Here is a 22,777-nt window from a genome sequence, read left to right as displayed (position 1 = left end):
TGGGCAAATATTATTTCTACCGCTTGAGTTTACATTGATGCAATTTTTAAAATAAAAGAATAAGCAATTTGATTTTACTTTCAAAAGAAACTCCCCACACCAAATTACTGCCCAAAAAGGATACAGAAATCATTCCAGATGATTTAAATAAAAGCATTTTAATGAAAAGACTATTTATATGGCATATTTCTTTGATCTACTGTAACAAACTGTCAGAAAATCGAGTGGCTTAAAACAGCAAAAATTAGGTCTCTCACAGTTCTCTGGAATTGGAGTCCAAAATCACAGCATTGGCAGGCTCTCACTACTCCTGAAGGCTCTGAGGGAGGCTCATTCTTGCTTCTTCCTGCTTTTGGTGGCTCTTGACCTTCATGGTTGCATGATTCTTAGCTGCGTCATTCCAACCTCTGCTTCTATCTTCACACGACGTTTTTCTCTGTGTCTCTCTATCTGTTTTCTAAACTTTCTGTGCCTTTCTGTGTGATAAGGACACTGGTCATGGATATAGCGCCCACCTTAAGCCACGATGATCTCATTTTCTTAACAAATCTGCAAAGGCCACATTTGCAGGTTCTAGATGGACATATATTTAAAGGGACCTATATTCAACCCAATATACATTGATAGTTTAGAGTAAAGATTTCAGATACTTCTAATACTAAATAGATATTACTAAAGCAAAACTTGAAGCTACAAGGGGAGGGGATGATGTTATCAGAGAACAGAGTGCTGAGATAATAGAGGAGGGGACACCCTCAGGATCTGTAGTCACAAAATGCCATGGACAACAATAAGAGACAGAAACAAGGCAACATGCAGAGAAAACATTAAGATTCTCCGGCTTCCACCATCTCAGCTGCTGCTGGTTTTTCTCATTGGCCAACTCCAGTCATAGTGCAGAGCAGGTCAGTAAATACATCTGAAGGAATGGGAAGATCAAAGAAAACATATCACAGAACCTAACTCTGATTCCTGATTATAGAACACATTCAGTTAACATTGTATTGCTCAGGCAGTATCCTTAACTCACTAGTTCATAGTGAGAAGAAAGATGAATCTTCAAATTAGGTGGTTACAATTGAGATAATCTGGCATCATTTAAAAACATAAGAACAACACTTGATTTTTTCCTGTTGTATCTACATGGCAAACATATAAGCAAGGTCTTTCGTAATTTCAAGTATTTGCGTCATTGTAATAACTTAGTTAGTAGTTTTTTCAGTGCCATCATGATATCTTTGTTCCTCAGAGTGTATATAACGGGATTCAATGTTGGGATCAAAATGGTGTAGAAAAGGGAGATCAGTTTTCCGATTCCTTCAGACTGATTTGGTTTGGGTTGTAAATAAGTGATGGTAGCCGTGCCATAGAATAAGATGACAACTATCAGGTGAGAGGAGCAGGTGGAGAAGGCCTTAGCCTTGCCTCTGGCTGATGACAACTTCAGAATGTTGGAAATAATTTTGCCATAGGAGACAACAATCAACAGAAATGGAACCGTGATAAATACTACTGCAACTACATAGACCGCTATCTCATTCACAAATGTGTCCCCGCAAGCTAGCTTGAGTACTGGGGGGAGGTCACAGAAGAAATGATTAATTGTGTTAGACCCACAAAAGGGCAGAGAAAAAATCTGCCATGTTTGCCCAATTACGACAGGAACTCCACTGACCCAGGAGGCGGTCACCAGCTGGACACAGACCTTGTGGTTCATGACTAGAGTGTAATGCAGAGGGTTGCAAATGGCCACGTAGCGGTCATAGGCCATCACTGTCAGGAGGAGGCACTCCGAGCCTCCGAACATAAGGACGAAACACATTTGTGTAGCGCAAGCAAGCAAAGAAATCTTTCCTCTCTGGGTCATAAGGTCCATGAGCATTCTTGGGATAGTGACTGTTACATAACAGATTTCTAGAAAGGAAAAATTGCCTAGAAAAAAATACATGGGGATCTGGAGAGCGGGGTCAGTTTTTGTTATCAGTATTATGATGCTATTGCATATGAGGATAGTCAGATAGATGACTAAAAATATCCCAAAGAGAATCCACTGGATTTTGGGAATATCAGAAAACCCCAAGAGAACAAATTCCATCATTGTAGTGGCATTTGAGTTTTCTGTTTTTAATTTGTTCTCCATCTGCAAATATGGTAAATTCAAGATGGTTAATTCATTAATGTTCTTGAACCACATTTTTTTCCTGTAAACTGGATTAAATGGATGGAAGTATTTCTATAAGTTCTAACTTTATTTTTATCATCACCTTGCTCTATTTCTAGGGAATATAATTGAAACTTCAGAAATGAGCTGCTGTGCATTTAAAATCAATCCAAGAAATAAAATCCTAATATATTTTTTATACTTGGATATAATCATATCTGAGAAAATGTGCATTGTTATTTAGAGCTTATTGTGCAAGAATAATATCTATTGGAACCCTATTAAGAATGGAATTATGATACAGGCTTTTTTAATTTTGTTGCCTGGGTTCATCATTTTCTTTTTCTGTATTGATTGAATTATTCCATCTTTTTTCAATTCAAAACTTTTCTCTTAAAGTTTTGTTTAATTCTTATTCCAAATGAAGTCCTCCCATTTATATTTCAGTGACAATCAATTATTTTAAATAATTTTTTAAGTTAAGGAATAAATACATGAAATATTAATGTTCTACTTTATGTATCACTCCTATCACTTATGATAAATATAATTCTATCATCCTGTTAAATTATGTTCCCTACTAACACCTCCTATACAGTGTATGTAGTGTAAAATAAATATCAATAAAACGTTAACTTAAGAAATATGGCTCATTCACTCACAATATTTTTTATAATTACTTCTTTATATATGTAGAATTCTATGATCCATTGTCATATAATTCTCTTGTAACCAAATACAATTCTTTTCCTCTATTTTCCCAATTTTGCCTAATAATGTTTAACTTTGAGTAAACCCACTTAGTATTTCCACTGTGCATGTAAATGGTGGAACCTATGAATGAAACTAAACACACATTCATACACATATACATACACACATAAATATTCACAACCTCAATCTTGCTTCCCTTCATATTAAAGTTATCCAGTATCAGACAGTCAACACTGCTTGATATTTCTATTATACTTTATTAATATTTGTTCTGTAAATTTCCAAAGCAAATATTACGCTTTCTGATCTTATCAAATCTACTATACCCATCTTTACTTTTTAGCTCCATGAGCTGCTTTTTACCTTAATACTTTGAAATAAAACTGAGAAGACAAATATTCTCTCATATTTCTCTATTTTTGTCACTACTAGTTTTCAAAATTACCTTAAGTGAATAATTTCATTATAAATATCATTATTATTTCTATCTCATCCATTGCTAATTTTTACTTGATATTTAAGAAAGTTAAGAACTATGTGATTTGTCTTAATTACTTATTCATTTTCAGATAAATATCAGAATTTCATATTTCTCTGTTTTATCCTTTGTCTGTTGATCCTCACATTTAGAAAGATCTTTAAATAAAATAGGTTAACAACACAACTACAGCTTACCTTTCATGGATTTGCATGAAGCTGTCTATGTGAGTGTCGGTGTCGTTTAACCCATAAACTTTTTAAGTTCTCTTGTGTCAGGAAGTCATTGTATTCCTACAATACTCTTGCTAGCCTCAGAGTTGGCTGCTCTGAAATAGGAAGTAGTCATGCTCACCCTGGGGGATTTCTTCTCTCATGTGTCTAATTTAATTTCCAGATCACTGTTTCAATTTGTCAATCATCCGAGTTTATAACTTGAAAATGCTTTCTTTGTAGATGACCTGTCCTTCTCTGCAACCCTTTCTTGGCAAATCTCCCCACTATGGGGTAATCCCTGAGTGAAGAAATGCCACTTAATTGTGTAGTATTACTTTCAAGTTAAAGATAAAAAAGATTTCTATGTATTGTATTTCAGACCCTTAAAAATTGACATGGATTCACCTTCCTCCCTTTTATTTCCATAAATTATCCAGACGTAGAGCATCCACATTTTTAGAAAAATGTATCACATATTTTGTCTGGGACATGGCACACTTTTTCTCTTCAATATGTGGGGTGGTGAGATCCCATTTCAGAAGTGCTCTGTCCCTAGATTAATTTTTCTGGAAATTAGAGCAGGTCATATGTGCTGACAAAATTCTGGATGGGTTTATTCATGTTATAATATCTACTCAGGCATCAGGGAAGATATTTAGCTGATTCAAAATATTAGCCATTCATAAACACAGACAACAGCATGGTGGTAACCCAAGGGAAGGAGGTGGTGAAGTAGCGAAGGTTAAACAGGGTCAAATATATGGTCATGGAAAGAGATTTGACTTTGGGTGTTGGGTACACAATGCAATATACAGATGATATATCATAGAAATATACACATGAAATCTATATGATATTATTAACCAATGTCATCCCAATATATTTAATTGAAAAACAAAAAATAAATAAAAATTAAAAATGCAATATATGGGAAGCATGAAAAGTGAAGTGCAATAAAAAATTACAAGCCACTCAAAAATAAGCATTTTAAGCAGGACTATTTAAGACAGAAAAAAGAAACTTTTATGTCAAAATTCTTTTCTGATTTCAGCTACTTCCGGTCATGTATGGAGATGAAACTTTTATCTTATTTAAGAATCCCAATATCCACTTCTACTTGTAATTACACTTGTTTCTATTCTGAAGTTCTTTGACTGTTTGACAGTGTGTTTCTAGAACTTCATTCCTTTTTTGTACACTAAGTCTGCTCCTGTTTAGTACCGTATGTCTCTCACACATTGGCCCTTTGTACCCTTTATTATGACTGTTTTAGTGTCAGGCTTCCTTCATTTTTATTTATAAATGAGAACTGCATTCATGATTTGTGTCAAATAAGTTTGACAATAATTTGCAAGCTGGAGCAAATTGAATGTCCATCCCCCATTAGAGTAGACTGATCTAATCTCTAGTCTATTATTAAGATGAAGAATTAGAAAAGTCCTTATTCAATTAAATATCACCATCATCTGAAAAAAATATCTAAAAACAAGCAGTTCCTCAGCTATATAAGTGGCTTAACCAAATAAAGACATCTTACAGTACAACTCTGTGGCTAGTGATTAAGAAACTGGTTTCTTTCGTATAAGAATCCCACTCTTTAGTTCATTCATCTTTGCAGTTCCATATTAGATTCTTAGCATTCAGAGAGCTGAAAATGAAAGACAGATGGAAAATAAGGAAACAAATCTACTCTTAAGAGCTTCAACATGTCACGTTTACCCATATGGTATTGTAGGAACTAAGTTCATGATCTAACATAGATGTGAGAGTGTTAGGGAATAGCGTTCACAGTAGGTTAAAGAAACAGAAATATATTTGGAGATCATCAAACCAGACTCTGCCATAGTCCCTTCTTTTTGTCACTAACAATGTGTTATAGTATGTTGTAACATATATGCCTTTAGATTTCAGTTTTAACATGACCTTATATAACAGAATCGTTACATGTAGTATATATCTATGCGTTTTAGTAGATTTTTAGATATATTTGGGTCTAATAAAATGTCATCATTATTTCCATTCTAAATTAGCAACATTATTGAGGCATAATTTACAGAAAGTAACATCTTTAAAATACACCCAGTGAGATTTAAAATAATATGCAATTTGACATATATTAGGTCTTTCCAGAATGTATCCAGCCATGTAATATGAAAAATAGAGACATTTACTAAAGAAGATGCAAGAAACAAGAAATATTGAACATAGGACAATGATACTTTAGTCCCCTTCAAAGTAGGCACCTTGGGACCTCACACAGTTCTCCCAGTCACCATCAGCTGCCCTGTCTTATTTTCCTGAACCTCATCAATTGTATGAAGTCTCTTCCTTTTCAAAGGTATTTTTAGTTTTGGTACCCTTTATTATGACTGTTTTAGTGTCAGGCTTCTTTCATTTTTATTTATAAATGAGAACTGCATTCATGATTTGTGTCAAATAAGTTTGACAATAATTTACAAGCTGGAGCAAATTGAATGTCCATCCAATTCACGGCAGAGTCACAGGGAGCCAAATCTGGGCTGTAGTGGGGCTGAATTACCTGGGTGATTTGATGTTTTGCCAAAAAATTGTGCACTACATGTGATGCATGAGCGGGTGTGTTCTTGTGATGAAGCTGCCAATCACCAATTGTTCATAGCTGCAGCCTTTTGAGTCATCAAATAGTTTTCACAGAGAAATGTCCAAGCTTAATGAAGAATTTGATGCAGATTTGTTGTTCTACTCGCTCATTTTGAATGCAACAGCCATACAGTACGCATGCTCACTCAAAGGCATCTGCTGCTCCCGTGGACTAGTACAGTGAAGTCGTCGTTGTTCACGCTTGTGCATTACAGTCCATTCTCCTTGGTTGCCAGGTTACACCCATGTCGCACAAACTGTTCTTGTTATATTAACAATAGCTGGACTTTTTCCTGATAAACCTCATATATATACATGTGTGAAACCATTGTTACAGTCAAGAGACAGAACAATCATATTAACCCAAACATTTTTCCTAATATTCCATATTTTTAGTTAATAAGTATATTGAATTGATTTTCATAGTTTCACATTCCAGCTGATTGCTGGTAATATATAAACAGTTGAAATGGTGTTAACATTTAACAGCATATCCTTGCTCAAATCATGTAATTATTTCAGTAGTTGTTTTGTAGATACCTTAAGATATTCTAGGTAAACAGTCATAACTCTACCGAAACAACCATTTTCTTTTTCTTTGCAATTTTAATTTATTTTCCCTTGCTTAATTTGGAGTTTCTTATTTGCTTAGAAATATATGTGTTAGTTTAAAAATATTTGAGGTTTAAAAAAATCTTCTTTTCATCATTTCCTCATTAATTCTATTGTATTCAAAGAAAATATTTCAAACCTTTAAAACTTACAAACACTGCTCTGTAAATCAGCATATGGATTATCGTGGTAAACCCATCAATTGCTCTTGAAAGTGTGCATGTTATGCATTTGTGTGTAACATTGTTCAGATTGCTTATTCCATTACAGATTTTTTAGTTTTCCACAGGTAAATGAAATATAAATGTGAAGATTTACTGCTATGATTGTAGAATTGTTGACTGATTATTTTTAGGCTTAGTCCCTGTATTTTGAGATTCTGGTTTTAGACATACAAATTTATGATATTTAGGTCTTCCTAATAAATTAACCTTTTCATGTAAATATAACATATCTGTTTATCTCTGTGATACAATAGCTATTTAAGTGTTCCTATGCTTACTGTTTGCATAGTAAAGTTTTCCTCTTCATTTATTTTTAATTTATATATTCTAGCTTTAAAGTGTGTTTCATGTAGATAGCACATATTTGAGCCTGGTTTTTTAAACTTTTTTATTTTTTAATTATATGATTTAGTTAATTAACATTCAATGGACTTGGATGTGTTTCGAATCAGCTTCATCCTTTTTTTTTAAAAACCAACTTTGTTTATTGGTTTGTTTCCTCTGTTCGTTGATTCTCTATTTCCTCTTTCCTATACTTTTAGATTATTTAGGTTTTTTAAGTTCTATTTTACTTTATCTATTGACTTTATAATGGTTACAGATTTTAGCTTATACATTTTCAAACTAAACAAAGTTAATTTCATATCACTTTATGTACTTTAGAAACCTGTCTCCCTGTTGTCTTCAGGTATTCTAACAGTAAGTAAACACAACTTCCTGACCTGCCTCGACATATTCTGCAGAGAAAATTTTAAAAAGTTTCCCCAGTTCCAATATGGCAAATTATTACTGTTTCTTACCATTGTTTTTGGAGTCAACAAAGGTAAAACTGCCCATAAGTTAACATTTTATGTCTTCAAAAACTATGTAGTGATTTTCAGATCAAGCTTTCATCTTCATATGGGACCTACCTGTGCCATACCTGCGCTTCTTATCCGAGAAGTCAAGCTGACTCTCACAAGTCCATCTTTCTCCATTGCAGTGACATGACAGGGACAATCCCCTGGGCCAGATAACCGTGTCACCAGTTTCATGGCCCTTCTTTAATGACTATTCTTATTTCTTTCATCTTCCTCCAACTGGATTTCCAATATATAATGTCTGATAGAAAATCTTAAGGTTGTACATTTTAAAAGGAAATAGAATTTTGATGTTCATATGTTGACTGAACATGTGACTTAGAATGCATGGTGTACACCAATATAACCCTGTCTTTTGCTGCTTCAGAAATCTTTGAGCTTTAGTATTTCATACATAGTAGTCTGATCTTATTGAAGAGATCATAGCTAAAAATATTAAAAAGTAATCCCCTATTATTTTTGATGGCTCTTTCACACAGTATTTAAGAACATCTCTAAGATCTATTTACTTATGATGTTTGATAGTCTCTTTTATAGAGATGAAAGGATAAAATATAGTTTCTTATAATTGTGTACTATTAATACCTTGATAATTGTTTCTTAAAGTTATTTTTCTTTCATATTTTCTCTCTAAGTTGAGGTTTTAATGTCAGGAAGGAATTGTACAGAAATTGAGTTATATGCACTTTCTCATTGCCTTCTAACAAGTTTTGATGGTGGATGTGATAAGGAGAGATGGAGAAGGTGGAGGTGAGTGAAAGTTTCTGTATTTTGAAGGAAACATCATGGAAAACCTGGTGAGGCCCAGCTAAGCTTGAAAAGGTTGGTACCAGGAGTTTTACAGAATGCAGGATCATGTAGAGCAAAAGAGAGGTAGGGAGTCCAGAGATGACTGATATGTGTGTTATCTAATTTTACTGCTTTAGCATTCAAACATGCCTTATCTCCTTACACAGTTATTTCTTTATCATTGGGCCTTATAAAGTTCCTTTAACAAAAGAAGAAAGGAAAGAGAGCTAGAAGATAGAAAAGTGATTTTCACATACCTCATACCTTTTATATATTTTTATATCAAAATCTTTGTTTCAGTTACTCAAATACCTTTATTTTTCTTCCCTCCACAACTTGTATTCTTTTTTCTATGCACTTACAACCTATATAACAAAATTACAGTCGTCTTGTCATTAATATAATAAAGTAATGGCAATTAATTAGTATTCCAGACAAAAATTGAATTCTGGAATTACATGTGCCCACTCTTTTCATATGTAAATTTATTTTTGGGGAATTAGCTGATGAATCCCCATTAAAAACAGGTAGAATGTCAAATTTTTTTAATGCATCAACTTACTGTTGTTGGATTCCAATCCTTCTTTGCTTCTCCTGAGCTTGCCTGATTATAATAGTTATTAATCACGAACAAATAAAACATCAATGGTTACACCTTTGCTATTAGTCATTCTTTCAATTGAGCAAAGTTAATTAGATACCTGTTATTTTTAAGATAATATGTTGGGATCTGGAAATACAAAAATGAATCATCTTGTGCAAAAGAAAATGTAGGTAATATTATAGAATCTTAAAAACCAGCAATGGCAACTTTTAATGACACCAATGTATTATTTCACATATGTTATTTTATTTTTATTGTTATTCGAGTACATTTGCCTCCATTTTCCTGCCACTCTTTCCCCCCCCATTCACCCACCCCATCTACCACCCTCAATCCTACTATCCTTTGGCTTTGTCCATGGGTCCTTTATACATATTTCTTGACCACACTTTCTCTTCTTTCTCCTACTATCCCCCTCCCCGCTGCCCTCTATTTACTATCAGTTTGTTTCAATGTCTGGTTCTATTTTGCTTGTTTGTTTGCTTTGTTGATTAGGTTCCACTCATAGGTGAGATCATATGGTATTTGTCTTTCTTTGGCTGGCTTATTTCACTTAGCATAATACTCTCCAGGTCCATCCATATTTTAATACCTTGGATTGAGGTTGGAATTAATTCCCTATTTAAAACTAACAGCAGAGTTTATTTCATGTGAGATACAATATGATATAACTCACCCAGAATAATTAAGATTTTTAATAATATTGGAGAAGAATAAAAATGAATGACTGAAGACTATGACAAATAAGCAACAAATTTTAGGAAGTTATGCTGTCAAGTCATAGAACAATCCACTTTGACAAGAATTTTCTCAATGCCACTATAACATCTTTGTTTCTCAGACAGTATATCATGGGGTTAAACATTGGTGTCACGATGGTATAAAAGAGAGAAATACATTTGTCCATCCCTGTTGAATGACTGGACTTTGGTCTCAAATATGAAATGATGCCTGATCCAAAGAACAAAGCCACCACCATGAGATGGGAAGAGCAGGTGGAGATCACCTTGGCTCGCCCTGTTACTGATGGCAGCTTCAAGATGGTGGAGATTATTTTCACATAAGATCCAAGAATCAACATAAAAGGAATAGTGACAACTAGGACAGCAACCACATAAATCAATATCTCTATCATCAAAGTGTCCCCACAGGCAAGCTGAAGTACTGGAGGTACGTCACAGAAGAAGTGATTCAGCTGGTGAGATCCACAGAAGGGTAGAGAGAAAATCTGGTAGGTGAACGGTATGTAGGCTGGAATCCCAGTCATCCAACAGCCAGCTGCCAACTGCATGCACATCCTGTTGTTCATGATGAGAGGGTAGAGTAATGGGTTGCAAATGGCAACATACCTGTCATAAGCCATTACAGTCAGAATAAAGCACTCAGTGGCTCCCAAGACCAGAAAGAAATACATTTGAGTAGCACAGGCGAGCAAAGAAATATTTCTATTTTGTGTACAAAGATCAGTTAACATTCTGGGGACAATGACTGACACGTAACATATTTCCAAGGAAGAAAAGTTCCCAAGGAAAAAATACATGGGGTTCCGTAGGGAAGGATCAACCTTGATTATTATAATAATGAGGCTATTTCCCATCAGAATAATCACATAGATTATCAAAAATATGCCAAAAAGAAATCCTTGGAGGTCAGGAACATCAGAAAAGCCAAGCAGGATAAAACCTGTCAATGTAGTGTGGTTTCCCTGTGGGGGATTTTGTCCTGTGGGTTCCATGTATGAACAAAATGGTTTGGGGTTTAGAAGTCACGTCAATTCACTGGCACAGGATAGATAATCCAGTTTTTTGTTTGCTGTTTTTTTTAGTTTTGGTAGTACACTTCAAATCCAATATCCTAAAATTCTACTATATAAAAACAGAAAACAATCTTAAACTGAATTTTCCCTGTTCATGTTAATCATATGGATAAATCAATAGCATAGCAAAACAGACAACAATCAAATAAGAGCAAAACATGTCAGGTAGCTTAGTCTCAGCACCTGTAACACTCTCTAATGAGAAATTGTACTCCTTCTTAACCAATCTGCTCTCTACTTGCTTTGTATCTGTACTTTTTCTGCCTAGCACCTTTTTGATTACAATCTGTTTAGATGATTTTTTCACGTTTGGTTTTACATTTCCCCTGTGAACTTTCTCAGGAATAACCGAAGGGCAAGGTCATCAGTGAGACTCCACTGTAGAGCCAGCGCTGGCCAGCCTGGGCCACTCTCTGTCTGGGAAAGAGATGGAGACACTCATTAGAAAAATAATAACTATGGCCTTGTTCCATCAAAAAATGATCCTATTTAATATACCATAGAAATTTATATTAGTAATATGTCATGGCAAGTCACATGTTCACTTGAATTTTAGAATGTGAAATAAAGATATAAGATTTTGCTTCAATATGTCCCTAGGGCTGCCATGGCCTCCAATGATCTTAACAGTTTTACTTACATTCTGAAATTTAGGCATAATTTAGAATTAAGTAAGCGTAAGCCTTTATGGGTTAAATGCACAAGGAAAAGTGAAAATGAAATGTATAAGAGAACTTGATAATAAGGTTCACACCTGAAACCAGAAAAAATATAAAATCTGTTTTTGTACACCTTTTTCTATCTTTAAATATGTGTATATACTTGAATATATAATTAATATATGTTATGAATATATGTTATGCATAATGCATGTTTAAAGTATTTATATTTAAATAACCATTATAAAACAAATTGTAAATGCAGTATAGGTTTAGCTCAATTAGCTCCTTAAATAGTGAAGCATTTTAGACCAAGTAAGTTCAGTCTCCTCTCCACTCTGCTGGATCCTAGACATCTCTTTTGTGATTTTCATCCAGCCTTCATTAACGCTAAACTGCGACCTTTTTCGCACTTTGACATACTCCAAAATCTACATTGTCATCAGTTTTGAAGTTTCTCTTTCATTTCCCAGACTCCAAATTCATCTTCTCTTCCTTCTTTTAAGACCCCAGTTCCTCTTCTCTTTTCACAAATCCAACCTACTAAAGCAACTTAAACTTCTGCTCTTTGTTTCTTCCTCCTCGCTAATCCTAAACTCTTCCCTTATTAATTCAATGAATTTTCTATTCTGACACTAATGTTAAAGTTTCACAGCATACCTTAAAGATAGAAGCTCCCTTTCAGCTCTTTCCTGCAATGGCTCAGAAATTTCAAGAGGAGGAATCAAGGACCCGGGACATTTCAGATTCAAATAATATGTTCTATAAACTGCGACAGAGTGAATGCCCCCAAGTTTTCCCTTTCCATCTCTTTGTTTTTCTGACATCTTTTTCTCTTTTTTTCCTTCTCTTTTCACATTTTGACAGCCGTGTTTCCATTTTATATCATCTTAAACTTCCAAGATTTTATATCACCTTATCTATATGTGTTTTTCTTCAGAAGTCATACCTTATGATAAAACAACTGCAACAAAAATAGAACTGAATTCTTCAGTGACCCAGATACATTTGATAAATGGATCAGGAAGTTGATCAATATATACTTTGAAGTATATATTCTAATTTATTATGAATAAATACTGTGTATATTAAACACAAAATGTGTTAAACACTAAGGATGCTAATGGTAAATAATGTGAGCCCAGTTTCTGTCTTTACAAAGCTTGCAGCCTAGTGGTGAAGTCAGACAAATCAGTCAGGTTTTACCCTAGAATGGCAGTGCCTATGTGGAGAGAGACACAAAGTGTTAAGGGAGCATCAGACCATTTCTTCAGGAAGTAAGGATGACTCTGAGCTTTGTAAGATCTTTCTTACAGTATCACAGAATCATTTTGTTTTTTTTTTTTAAGAAAAGAGAATAAAACATTTTCTAGAAAAAAATTTTTTCATATAATTATTTAGTTTGGTATCCAATAGCTAGCTGAGCGCTTACACAGATGAGTGGTTTATAAAAATTTGTTATTGAAATTTAATTAAATTCAAGACTCAGTGACTGAAGAACTTGGCATTGGTTGACTTCAAATAAAAATTAGATATTTTCTGGCAATATATCCTTATTTAAATGATCAGACCTTAATTTTTCTTGCTTGCAAATGTATGCAGTAATAATAATATGTAAGTCAGGGAATTGCTTTGAAGAGTAAGTGATATTATCCATGTTAACAGTCTGCTTTAAAATAGGCAATTTTGGTTCTATTAGGCATTGTTATTATGATTATCATACTTACTGTATTTATCATTACTAATTTAACTTATATAAGTTTTTCTTTCTTCTCAAACCTTTTTCATCTTTCATCCTGCTCCAGAATAGCCTTTTCTCAATCAAGAAGAGGAGAAAATACTCAGGACAGTGTTTTGGCAGGAATGCTGAACTTGAAATTGGTAGAAGGAGAGCAGGCTGAGAGTGGGGGGCGGGGGAGGGTCAGCGGTGGAGGGACTGAACAGAAAGGAGAAGGACTCAGGGGCATAGACAACAGTGTAGTGATAAGGGGACTAAATGATAACAGAAAAAATACAATAAGGATTACATTAAAAATTGGTAGACTATTCTATGCTGTGTGGGTACAAATCTGCAGCAATACCTAGGGAAAAACCACTCTAATTTCCTAGGCTTCTGTTTTCTCGTATGTGTGCCAGTTTCCTGTACTTGGAGCACAAGAGAAGTAGACTTTGCTATAGAAATATAAGCAAGATTAAACTGCAAAATCTAACTCAAATCCTACTTAATATATGAAAGCATCCCCAAAGATAACCTTGTTTATTTTTAAATAGACATTGATATATTCTTTCTTTTTTTTTTTTTTTTTAATTAATTTATTTACTTTTTAAATACATTTGTCTCTGCCTTCCATTAACAGCTAATCATATCTAGCAGTTGTAATATGAGAGCTCTATTTCTCCTTTTACCAATTTTCCTATTTTAGCAAGAACTAACACAGCCATGGAAAGAGCAGATATGCCTGATTATTTGAAACTATTTTTTTAATGTTGATGATTTTTGAACAAACGTATCATGTACTAGCCACATTGTTAGTGACTTTATGTGCATTATCTCATCTATTACATTCTGAATGAAGTAGGTATTTACATTTTGCAGAGCCAGAGGAATAGAGAGAAGTTACATAACTTGCCCAATATCAAGAAGCTGGTGTGACATGGCTGACGTCAAACTCGACAGTGCAAATGCCAGAGTCTATATTCTTTTTTCCCCCAATATATTTATTGAAAAAATTTGCATGTAAGTGGATCCACAGAGTTCAAACACATGTTGTTCAAGTTATGACTATATATGAGGTCTGCTTCATTTGAACAATTTTGCTTTTCCTTCTTGAGCATGTTCTGCAGCAGCTCTGCCTTCCACAAACATGCCTGTCACCTGGCCGGTGTGTTCCTGCACCTGGGAGACACGCCATTGGTCCAGGGCAGTGGTTGCTGGGCAGCTTCTTGCTCTCAGCAGCAGCATCAGTGGCCTGACTACTCATTTCCCCCACATTGCAGAGTCTAGATCCTTCATCAGAATTCAACAGACCTCATAGAACATTCAATAGGAAATATTAATTTGAATTTAATATCCTGAATAATATCAATACAATTAAAAAATATAAAACTTCACACCAGCAAGGTAATTTCATGTCCGTTTTATAGCTCATTTACTGTTACAGAAATGAAAGACTGATTTGATTATTTATAGATACAATCTGTGTATTTTAACTTCAGGAGTTTGATCTCATAAATTAATCTAATTAGAAGAAAGTATTTTCTTTGATGATTTTTAATATTTGAGATTACAAATAATGTACTACCAGCTGCAACTGGTGTGGCTCAGTGGGTTGGGTGTCATACTGCAAACCAAAAGGTTTGACCAGTTGGATTCCCAGTCAGGGCATATGCCTGGGTTGTGTGTGGGCCAGCTTCCCCATTGGGGACATGCGAGAGGCAACCAGTCCATGTTTTTCTCACACATCAATGTTTATCTTACATATTGATGTTTCCCTCTGTTTCCCCTTCCCTTCCCTTCTCACTAAAAATAAATAAATAAAAATCTTTAAAAAAAAATAACATACTAACCTAAAACAAGCAAGATAAAATACTGCTTACCTGTTTATATTATGGAGAAATCACTGTATGTTGCTTCTTTTATACAAATATGATTTATATAATGTAAATTTTTGGCTTAAGCTATTCAGGTAACAAACTCAGCCATTCTTATTTTTCCTGAATCTCATGCTTCACTTTTAAATCTATCAGTGAACCTTGGGTAAAAAATAACCTCTCATTTGTTGGGAAGGTAACTTCTGTCCAGGACGTGTTGCATATTTACTTCGTTAACCTACTTATTGAGTGGTAACCGAGAATACAGCAGAGGCTGCCGCTGGTTGGGTTAGCGCTACAGGCAAGACGCTCTCTGTGGAATACGGTCTGTGGAGCTCCAGCCTCCCTGCCGCTCCTCTCGACCTTTTGCCTTCCTCTTCATATTTGGAGAGTGGAGGCAACTCCCCACTGGGAAAGGCCGTAATAAGAGAGTCACAGTCTTAAAGCTGGTCTGTATCTACCTATGAAATCTGAGGATAGTAAATTTGAAATTGTTAAGCACCATTGCTTAACCTCAAAGAATGTAACTTGGAAATGGTCTAGGGTTTATGCATCGTCTAAGCTGTTTATATATTAAGGCTCTTTGTTTATGCTGTGGACAGAATGTATCTTTAGTTACAGATATTTACATAAGAAAAAAATAAATTTGGACAAGAGGATATAGTATACTAAGTCTCAAGGTTTTTATATTAGAAAAAGAGGATGGGAAAATGACATTATTAGGTCTTTAAAACTGATAGGAGATGCAAGATAGTGAATTTTTATCATTTCTATAAATATTTGTAAGCTATAAAACATAATTATTACATGCATCAGCTTTTCTCTATTTACTGAAGTATTCAATAAACATACAACTATGTAAGATACTGTGTTATACCCTTCAGGAGTCCCAGAAAACTTTGCACTCTGTAGACTGGTCATTTGTCTGACTGCCAAACTCCTGTTTATCTTTTAGACTGAGCTGTTGTGTCACATCTATGAAAAGTGACCAATTATTTTTGCAGGCAAAGTTAAATATTTCTAATGTAATGCTCTGTTTTTGACCATTATCATATTACATTTAAATTTTTATTTTGTCATTTGATTTCTTTTCCTCTCATAAACTCCTTTATTCCAGGACAGTTGTCTTATTTACTTACTGGTGTACATCCAGCGCCAAGAATGGAGCTGTCTGCATAGAGCACTTGGGCTTTTTAGGGACTCAGTAATTTACATCTGGGTCATTTAATCTTTCAAAATCATTAATGATATGTATTGTGTTTACTTACATTTTAAGGAGTGAATAAAATGTCTGAAGGCAGTATGAAATAAAAACACAATTACATTAGTGAGGACAAGAGTGGCAGTGGGCAAGTGAGTTAGGAGCTGATTGCAATAACCTATGTGGGAGAGGATAGTGCCCAGGATCAGGCTCGTAGGAGAGTATGTATTGGAAGAAGTGGTCACAGGATTTTTTTACACACGCATTATGCTCAAACATTGTCTTCTGTTTCGATTCTCAATTTTGTTATACATAAAATCAGCCACATTAGAAAATATGACATATTTATTATTTTCCATCTCTTTTACCCATTGTCTACTGAGTCACCAAAATCATGCTAACTGTCCTCTATTAATTCCATGTATTTCTCCCTATTTTCATGGGACTTTCTTAGTTCATATTTTTGTAATCTTTTTAAGTTGAAATACTTAAACACTATTCTTCATTTTCAGTACTTTCTTGCTTTCATTAATCTTCTCTTTCTTAATTCAAGAATAATATTCTTCAAAGATGTAAATCAAATCTTGGCAATTTTTCCCTTAATTTTCTTCATTGTCTCTCTTTGGTTCTCATGATTGTATTATGTACCATGCTAGAGATTGATATGTGTCTACCAAAGTCAAGCCTCCTTTGTCTTATTTTTTAAATTTCCGTAATAGCCAGGATATGTTTCTTGTTTCTTCTACAGCTTTCATGACCATGTGACTTAGTTCTTGGTAATAAAATAGGAGAGAAAACAATGTGTACACATTTACTCAGTTATGTAAGAGGATTTCTCTTGGAATTTTACTCCTCCTCATTTTGGCTGGCTGGCTCAGAGTGACTGCAGCAAACATGGAAGCCACCTGTGGAACATGTCAAAGCCATCTGTCCCTGAAGGACTGTTTAGAGTTGAAACTCACACTAAATCTGGAATTCCTTTCTAGATTCTTCTTTAAAACCTCAAGCTTTAGAATAACAGGAATTTCCTGATTTCCTATTTAGCTTAACCTAATTAGTATGATACATTGCTTTTTTTCTTTAGATACATATTGTATATTTCAATTATGGTTTACAATGTATATTCTGTATTAGTCTCAGATGAAGAGCATAGTGGTTAGAGAGTCATGTACTTTACAGGGTGGTTCCCCCAGTATTTTTACTCACCTCTGCATGAATTGTTTAAGAACTTTCTTCACTTTCATCCCCCATGTTTCAAATGCTTATTATATACCACACGATGCACACGCCTGGCCACAGTTAATTGGTTCAATAGTGGATGTTATATCAAACTTGGGTCAACCAGAACCATTTCTTGTTACTGTTTAAATAAGAACCAGGAGATTTCATTTCTTTTGGATATATATCTATAAGTCAAATTGTTGGCTCATACGGTAGTTTTATTTCGAATTTTTTGAGGAAATTCTATACTGTTTTCCATAGTGGCTGCACCAATATACATTCCCACCAATAAAGATTTTCTTTTCTTCACATTCTCACCAACATTTACTTCATGTCCTTTTTTGATAATAGACATTCCACCAGGTATAAAGTGATATATTATTGTTTCTTTCACTTGCATCTCCTTGACAATTAGTGATGTTGAGCATCTTTTCATATTCTTATTGATCATGTATATTTTTTTGGAAAAAAAAGTCTATATCTTAATATGGTTATGAGTTTTTTTCCTATTGAGTTGTATGAGTTCCTGACATATATTTCAATATTAACAGACTATTGGACATTTAAGTCTTTAATCCAATTCTAGTTAATTTTTGTATATGTTGTAAGGTAGGGTTCCTTAATATATTTCAAGTTAATTTTTGTGAGTGGTGTGAAATAAGAATCTGATTTCATTTTTTTTTTGCCTGTTGATATCCACTTTTTCCTGTACCACTTTTGAAGAGACTATTTTTTCTCCTTGTGTATTCTTGGTACTTTTATTGGCCATGTATGAGTGGGTTTATTTATGGAATGTCTATTTTATTCCATTGATCCATGTGTCTGTTTGCATGCCAACACCATACTGCTTTGATTGTTAAGATTGTAATATACAGGGTGGGGCAAAAGTAGGTTACAGTTGTGAGTGTGCAAAATGGAGATTATTCTTGTATTATTATTTGTTAATCATTGTATTATTTTCCATATGAACAACTGTGAACCTATTTGTGCCCCACCTGCAGTTTGAAATCAGGAAGTGTGATGCCTCCACCTTTGCTCTTCTTGCTTGCTTGAAATTGCTTAGCTATCGTGCTATTCTATGTCTCTTAATGCATTATTAAGCTCAATGTAGTTGGGTGCTAGTTAATTCAGTTTCTCTTAAAATAATTAGCGAATTGCAGCTCTCAAAATAAGTAGCAATAAGCAAATTCATTGTTGCTGCTACTGGTGCTTTTTAAATTCCATTTATAAATTCAAGAATGCAACATCAGAAATCAATTTGAATCCAGATAACAGGTATAGTCATGCTAAAAACATTCCTGACATGAACAATCCTGTAATTGACAAATGAGAAGAGAATAGAGTCACAGCTTGCACTTTTGATAAAGAACGTGGAATTAAAGAGGGGACAAATTACAAGGTGTCTGCAAGTTGTGCACTGGAAACAACCTCTTGGAGCAAGTCTGATCCAAATGACTCAAACTTTTATATATACTAAGGTTCTCAATAGCATGGCATTATTTTAAAAATACTGTGTGTGTATGTGTGTGTTTTTCACATCAAGTATATTATTTTCATCTGAATAGATGAATAATAAATAGTTATGTCATATGAATCTCATCCAAAGTTATCAGCCTTATCTTCAGGGGAAAACTGTAATATACATGCATTTTTATTTAGTCTTTATTGTATTTTTTCCATTATCATTTTATCTCCTTATACTCGCTCCTTCTAGCAATCTCCACACTATTGTCCATGTCCGTTATCAAGGAGAAAAATTAAAATTAAGAAACAGGAAAACAGTATTTTGCAAATTTTGTTAATACTAGAAAAAAATTAATGGCAATGGCCCATTTGAAAATAAAATTTGTCTCTTTTCACTGCTTTTGATCTCTGTTGACACATTCTAGGAGCCCATCCTAATCATGTCTATTGTCCACTGCTACTGAAGGATAAAGCTGTGTCATCGCTCAGCGATACATATGCTTTATTGGTCACTTTTAAAATGTGTTGTTGATTCTTTTCAACTAAACCTTACCAAATCTAGCACACAATTTTTTTCTGACACACAGTCCTCTTACATAATACCTGATTTGGGCATGATGATTTCATGATTTGCAAAATAAAACCTTCACTTTAACATTTTTTATGCTGTTTATTCTGTTTTATAGATTTATGAATAAACCTTCCATATCCTAAATCTGTACCTTTTTTCATCTTTCTGTTTCACTTCCTAGTGTATTAACGAACCAGACACATCCTCAACACAATCTTAGCTAATAAATTATATTTTATTAATTTGTTTAACAACAAATGGTAAATATAATCATAAAATTTCAGTAGGTTGAGGATTTGGAGCCCAATTCAGAAACTCAGAGTTTTTGACATACATCGTCATCAGGTTGACCTTCTGTTTGCAAAAACTCACAATACTTTGGTTAATATTTATCACCTTTTTCTTTAATTCTTGAGGTAATTACTTTTGTTAAGTGGCTGAAATATACCAAAAACTCTTCTGAGATTTAAAGATGTGCATGGAAATATGCAATGTTTTCACAACAAAGTTAAAATCACAAAAATTTTAAGAGAACATTAAAAATAATACATTTCAATTTCTCAGCCAAAGCAGTAAGTTATATCTAAAATTAGCAACAAGCATTCACATTGCTGCTTTCTGATGCTACACATTCTATTTGACATGCATTCCATACATTTTCCTTAAAGCTATTTAACAATGTTTCTATAAAGCTATGTATTTTAATAAAACTATATATTTTCAATAAATATATAGTTCTTTGCACATTCCTCTTCTAGAGATTACATATGCTCACACCAATTCAACTACTTTGTATTTGATTTTATTTTCCATACACTCCACAACTAGGATATTACCTCCTGGATATAATATTGTTTATTTTTGTCCATTGAAATTTGTCGACTATGAATTAGGACACTATCTTTGATTTTATTTGACTACTGTGAAGTTAAATGGAACTATTACTTCACTTAACCTAGGTACCAACCTTTACCTAATCATTGCTTACAATATGCATATCCTCTCATTTTTAATAGACCAATGAAAGTTTACATAGTCATATTACTTTACATTTAACAAACCAAGTCAAAAACTATTTTTTATATAATAACATTTTTCTGTTTGCACACATTTTTTTTCCTGACTAAATGCAGGCTCCATCTATTAGCGATTATTTTTAGTTGCTTATTTGGAATTTGTGATTCTTGGATCTTGATCCTTTTACTCCTTTCAACCGGTCTGCTTACTTTTCCACCTTTGCCATGAGTTTTGTGAGCTTTTCTCTATCTGGCCTCATACTACCACTGATGAAACTATTGGCCAAAACATAGCTTAAAGACATACATTTCAAATTTTATTAATTTCAATAAATAAATTAGTCAAAAACCATTGAATAAGGCAAAACACTGAATGATACAGTAGTAACAGTAAACATTCAAGTAAAATAAAAGACTGGGAATATTAGAAAAATCAGAAAGCAATGGAGATAGCATAGCAAAGAGGCAAAAAGAATATTACATTCATAGGGGAGTATTTTAATAAATACTGTCAAGTTCTGAAGAAAGAAGAAAATGATAAAAATCACACTCAGTACAAAAATTAGAAGTATCTTAATGCTTTCATAATTTAATTTTTTAAGTTAAAGAGAGTAAAAATATCTGGAACTTTTTCTTGTAAATGCTTGAACAATAAGCAAGAAAATATACAAATATTAATGGATTTAAGAAATAATCAAGATTTATATAAGAAACTTATATTCAATGAATTAAAAAGTAATAAACATCATTAATTATAATAGCTTCCAAAATTGAAAATATTCATAGACCTTTTAAATGAGATCAATTAAATGCAGGAGAGCTAACTGGAGAATAGAGAACATGTCTTAAAGTATGATAGGTCTAAAATCCCAGAATAAACTGGATTCATTTCCCAAACATTGTTTCTATTTCTGTTTTGCTAGAAATTAAAGCATTTAATGGAAAAAAATATTAGTTTTATTTGTCAAATATCCCACGTATAATTCCATTAAATAAGCAAGGCAGGGAGAGCACAAAAATCTTGCCAACAAGCCACCTGCTGGTACAGAAAAGATAGGCGAGCTGCTCAGGAAAGAGTGAACCACCTCTGAGGATGGCCTGGTCGTTCTGCTGCAGAACCTCCAGGGCCAGGTAACTGCTATACCCATGTGAGGTGAGAGCATGGCTCCTGGGCACAGACAACACCAATACCTTCACGAATATTTGTTTGGCGAAGGGCATCTATGTGGATTATTGAGGGGATTTTGAATGGTCAAGCTGGATGACCTCTTTGTGACAAACCGTAAGTTCTGCTATGTCATATCCCAGATGAGTTGTTCATCACAACATCTATCAGGTGTGACGTTAACAGCAAGGGTAAGGGAAATGTCGTGGGAAATTTCCCTCTAACAACTGTAAATATCGCTGTCTCCTTAACAAGCCCTGGCCCACACTCAGTTTCCTCCAGGGTTCTACTAAGTCAGCTCCCTGTGTACCTACATATCAATAATGCTTAGATATACTATTGAGATTAATTTTAATTTATTTTTATTGACAATCGGTAAGAAATTTCTACATGCAAAAAACCCATGAGCCTATGGAAAGTAATATGTATCAGATTCTTTTAATGAAGTCTTCATGTATTAAACTTTTTGCAAACAGCTAAATGTGTATGCATGTGGATTTCTGGGTGTGTGTCAGTCTGGGAGAGAGAAATCGAGAGAACTGGAAATATCTGAGGACAAGGGAAGGAAATAAAATGGTAGTAACTTGTACAATCTAATCAGTCCATGATATTCTTGATATCACATGTTTGTACAAATCACACATTTTGTTTTTGGTGAATATACAATACTATATATAATTTTAATCAATGTCACCACAATAAATTCAATGAAAAGGAAAATAAATAAAAATTAGATATCTTTAATTACATTCATCCTTTTTTTTGAATTACAACCACTTTTAGTACATTGTATATTA

At 33.8% G+C, this 22,777-nt stretch overlaps 2 protein-coding genes across 2 annotated transcripts; both read right to left on the bottom strand.

Annotated features, from left to right (window-relative positions):
- Nucleotides 1–1,189: 1,189 nt before the first annotated feature.
- Nucleotides 1,190–2,158, bottom strand: LOC129071578 (olfactory receptor 10AG1). The gene has a single exon (XM_054574885.1). The coding sequence runs from the start codon at nucleotides 2,138–2,140 to the stop codon at nucleotides 1,190–1,192; it is 951 nt and encodes a 316-aa protein (XP_054430860.1). The 5' UTR covers nucleotides 2,141–2,158.
- Nucleotides 2,159–10,054: 7,896 nt separating this feature from the next.
- LOC129071570 (olfactory receptor 10AG1-like) lies at nucleotides 10,055–11,011 on the bottom strand. Its single transcript, XM_054574872.1, has one exon. The coding sequence runs from the start codon at nucleotides 11,009–11,011 to the stop codon at nucleotides 10,055–10,057; it is 957 nt and encodes a 318-aa protein (XP_054430847.1).
- Nucleotides 11,012–22,777: the final 11,766 nt, after the last annotated feature.

The sequence above is a fragment of the Pteronotus mesoamericanus genome, unplaced genomic scaffold (assembly GCF_021234165.1).
Source record: "Pteronotus mesoamericanus isolate MK-2021 breed Mesoamerican mustached bat unplaced genomic scaffold, CSHL_Meso_final contig_1064, whole genome shotgun sequence".
Lineage (NCBI taxonomy): Eukaryota > Metazoa > Chordata > Mammalia > Chiroptera > Mormoopidae > Pteronotus > Pteronotus mesoamericanus.
The sequence above is the reverse complement of the archived record's forward strand: the minus strand, read 5'-3'. Positions and strand labels throughout refer to the sequence as shown.

Coding starts and splice junctions, on each gene's coding strand:
- LOC129071578 (XM_054574885.1), bottom strand. CDS start 2,140: ATGGAGAACAAATTAAAAACAGAAAACTCAAATGCCACTACAATGATG.
- LOC129071570 (XM_054574872.1), bottom strand. CDS start 11,011: ATGGAACCCACAGGACAAAATCCCCCACAGGGAAACCACACTACATTG.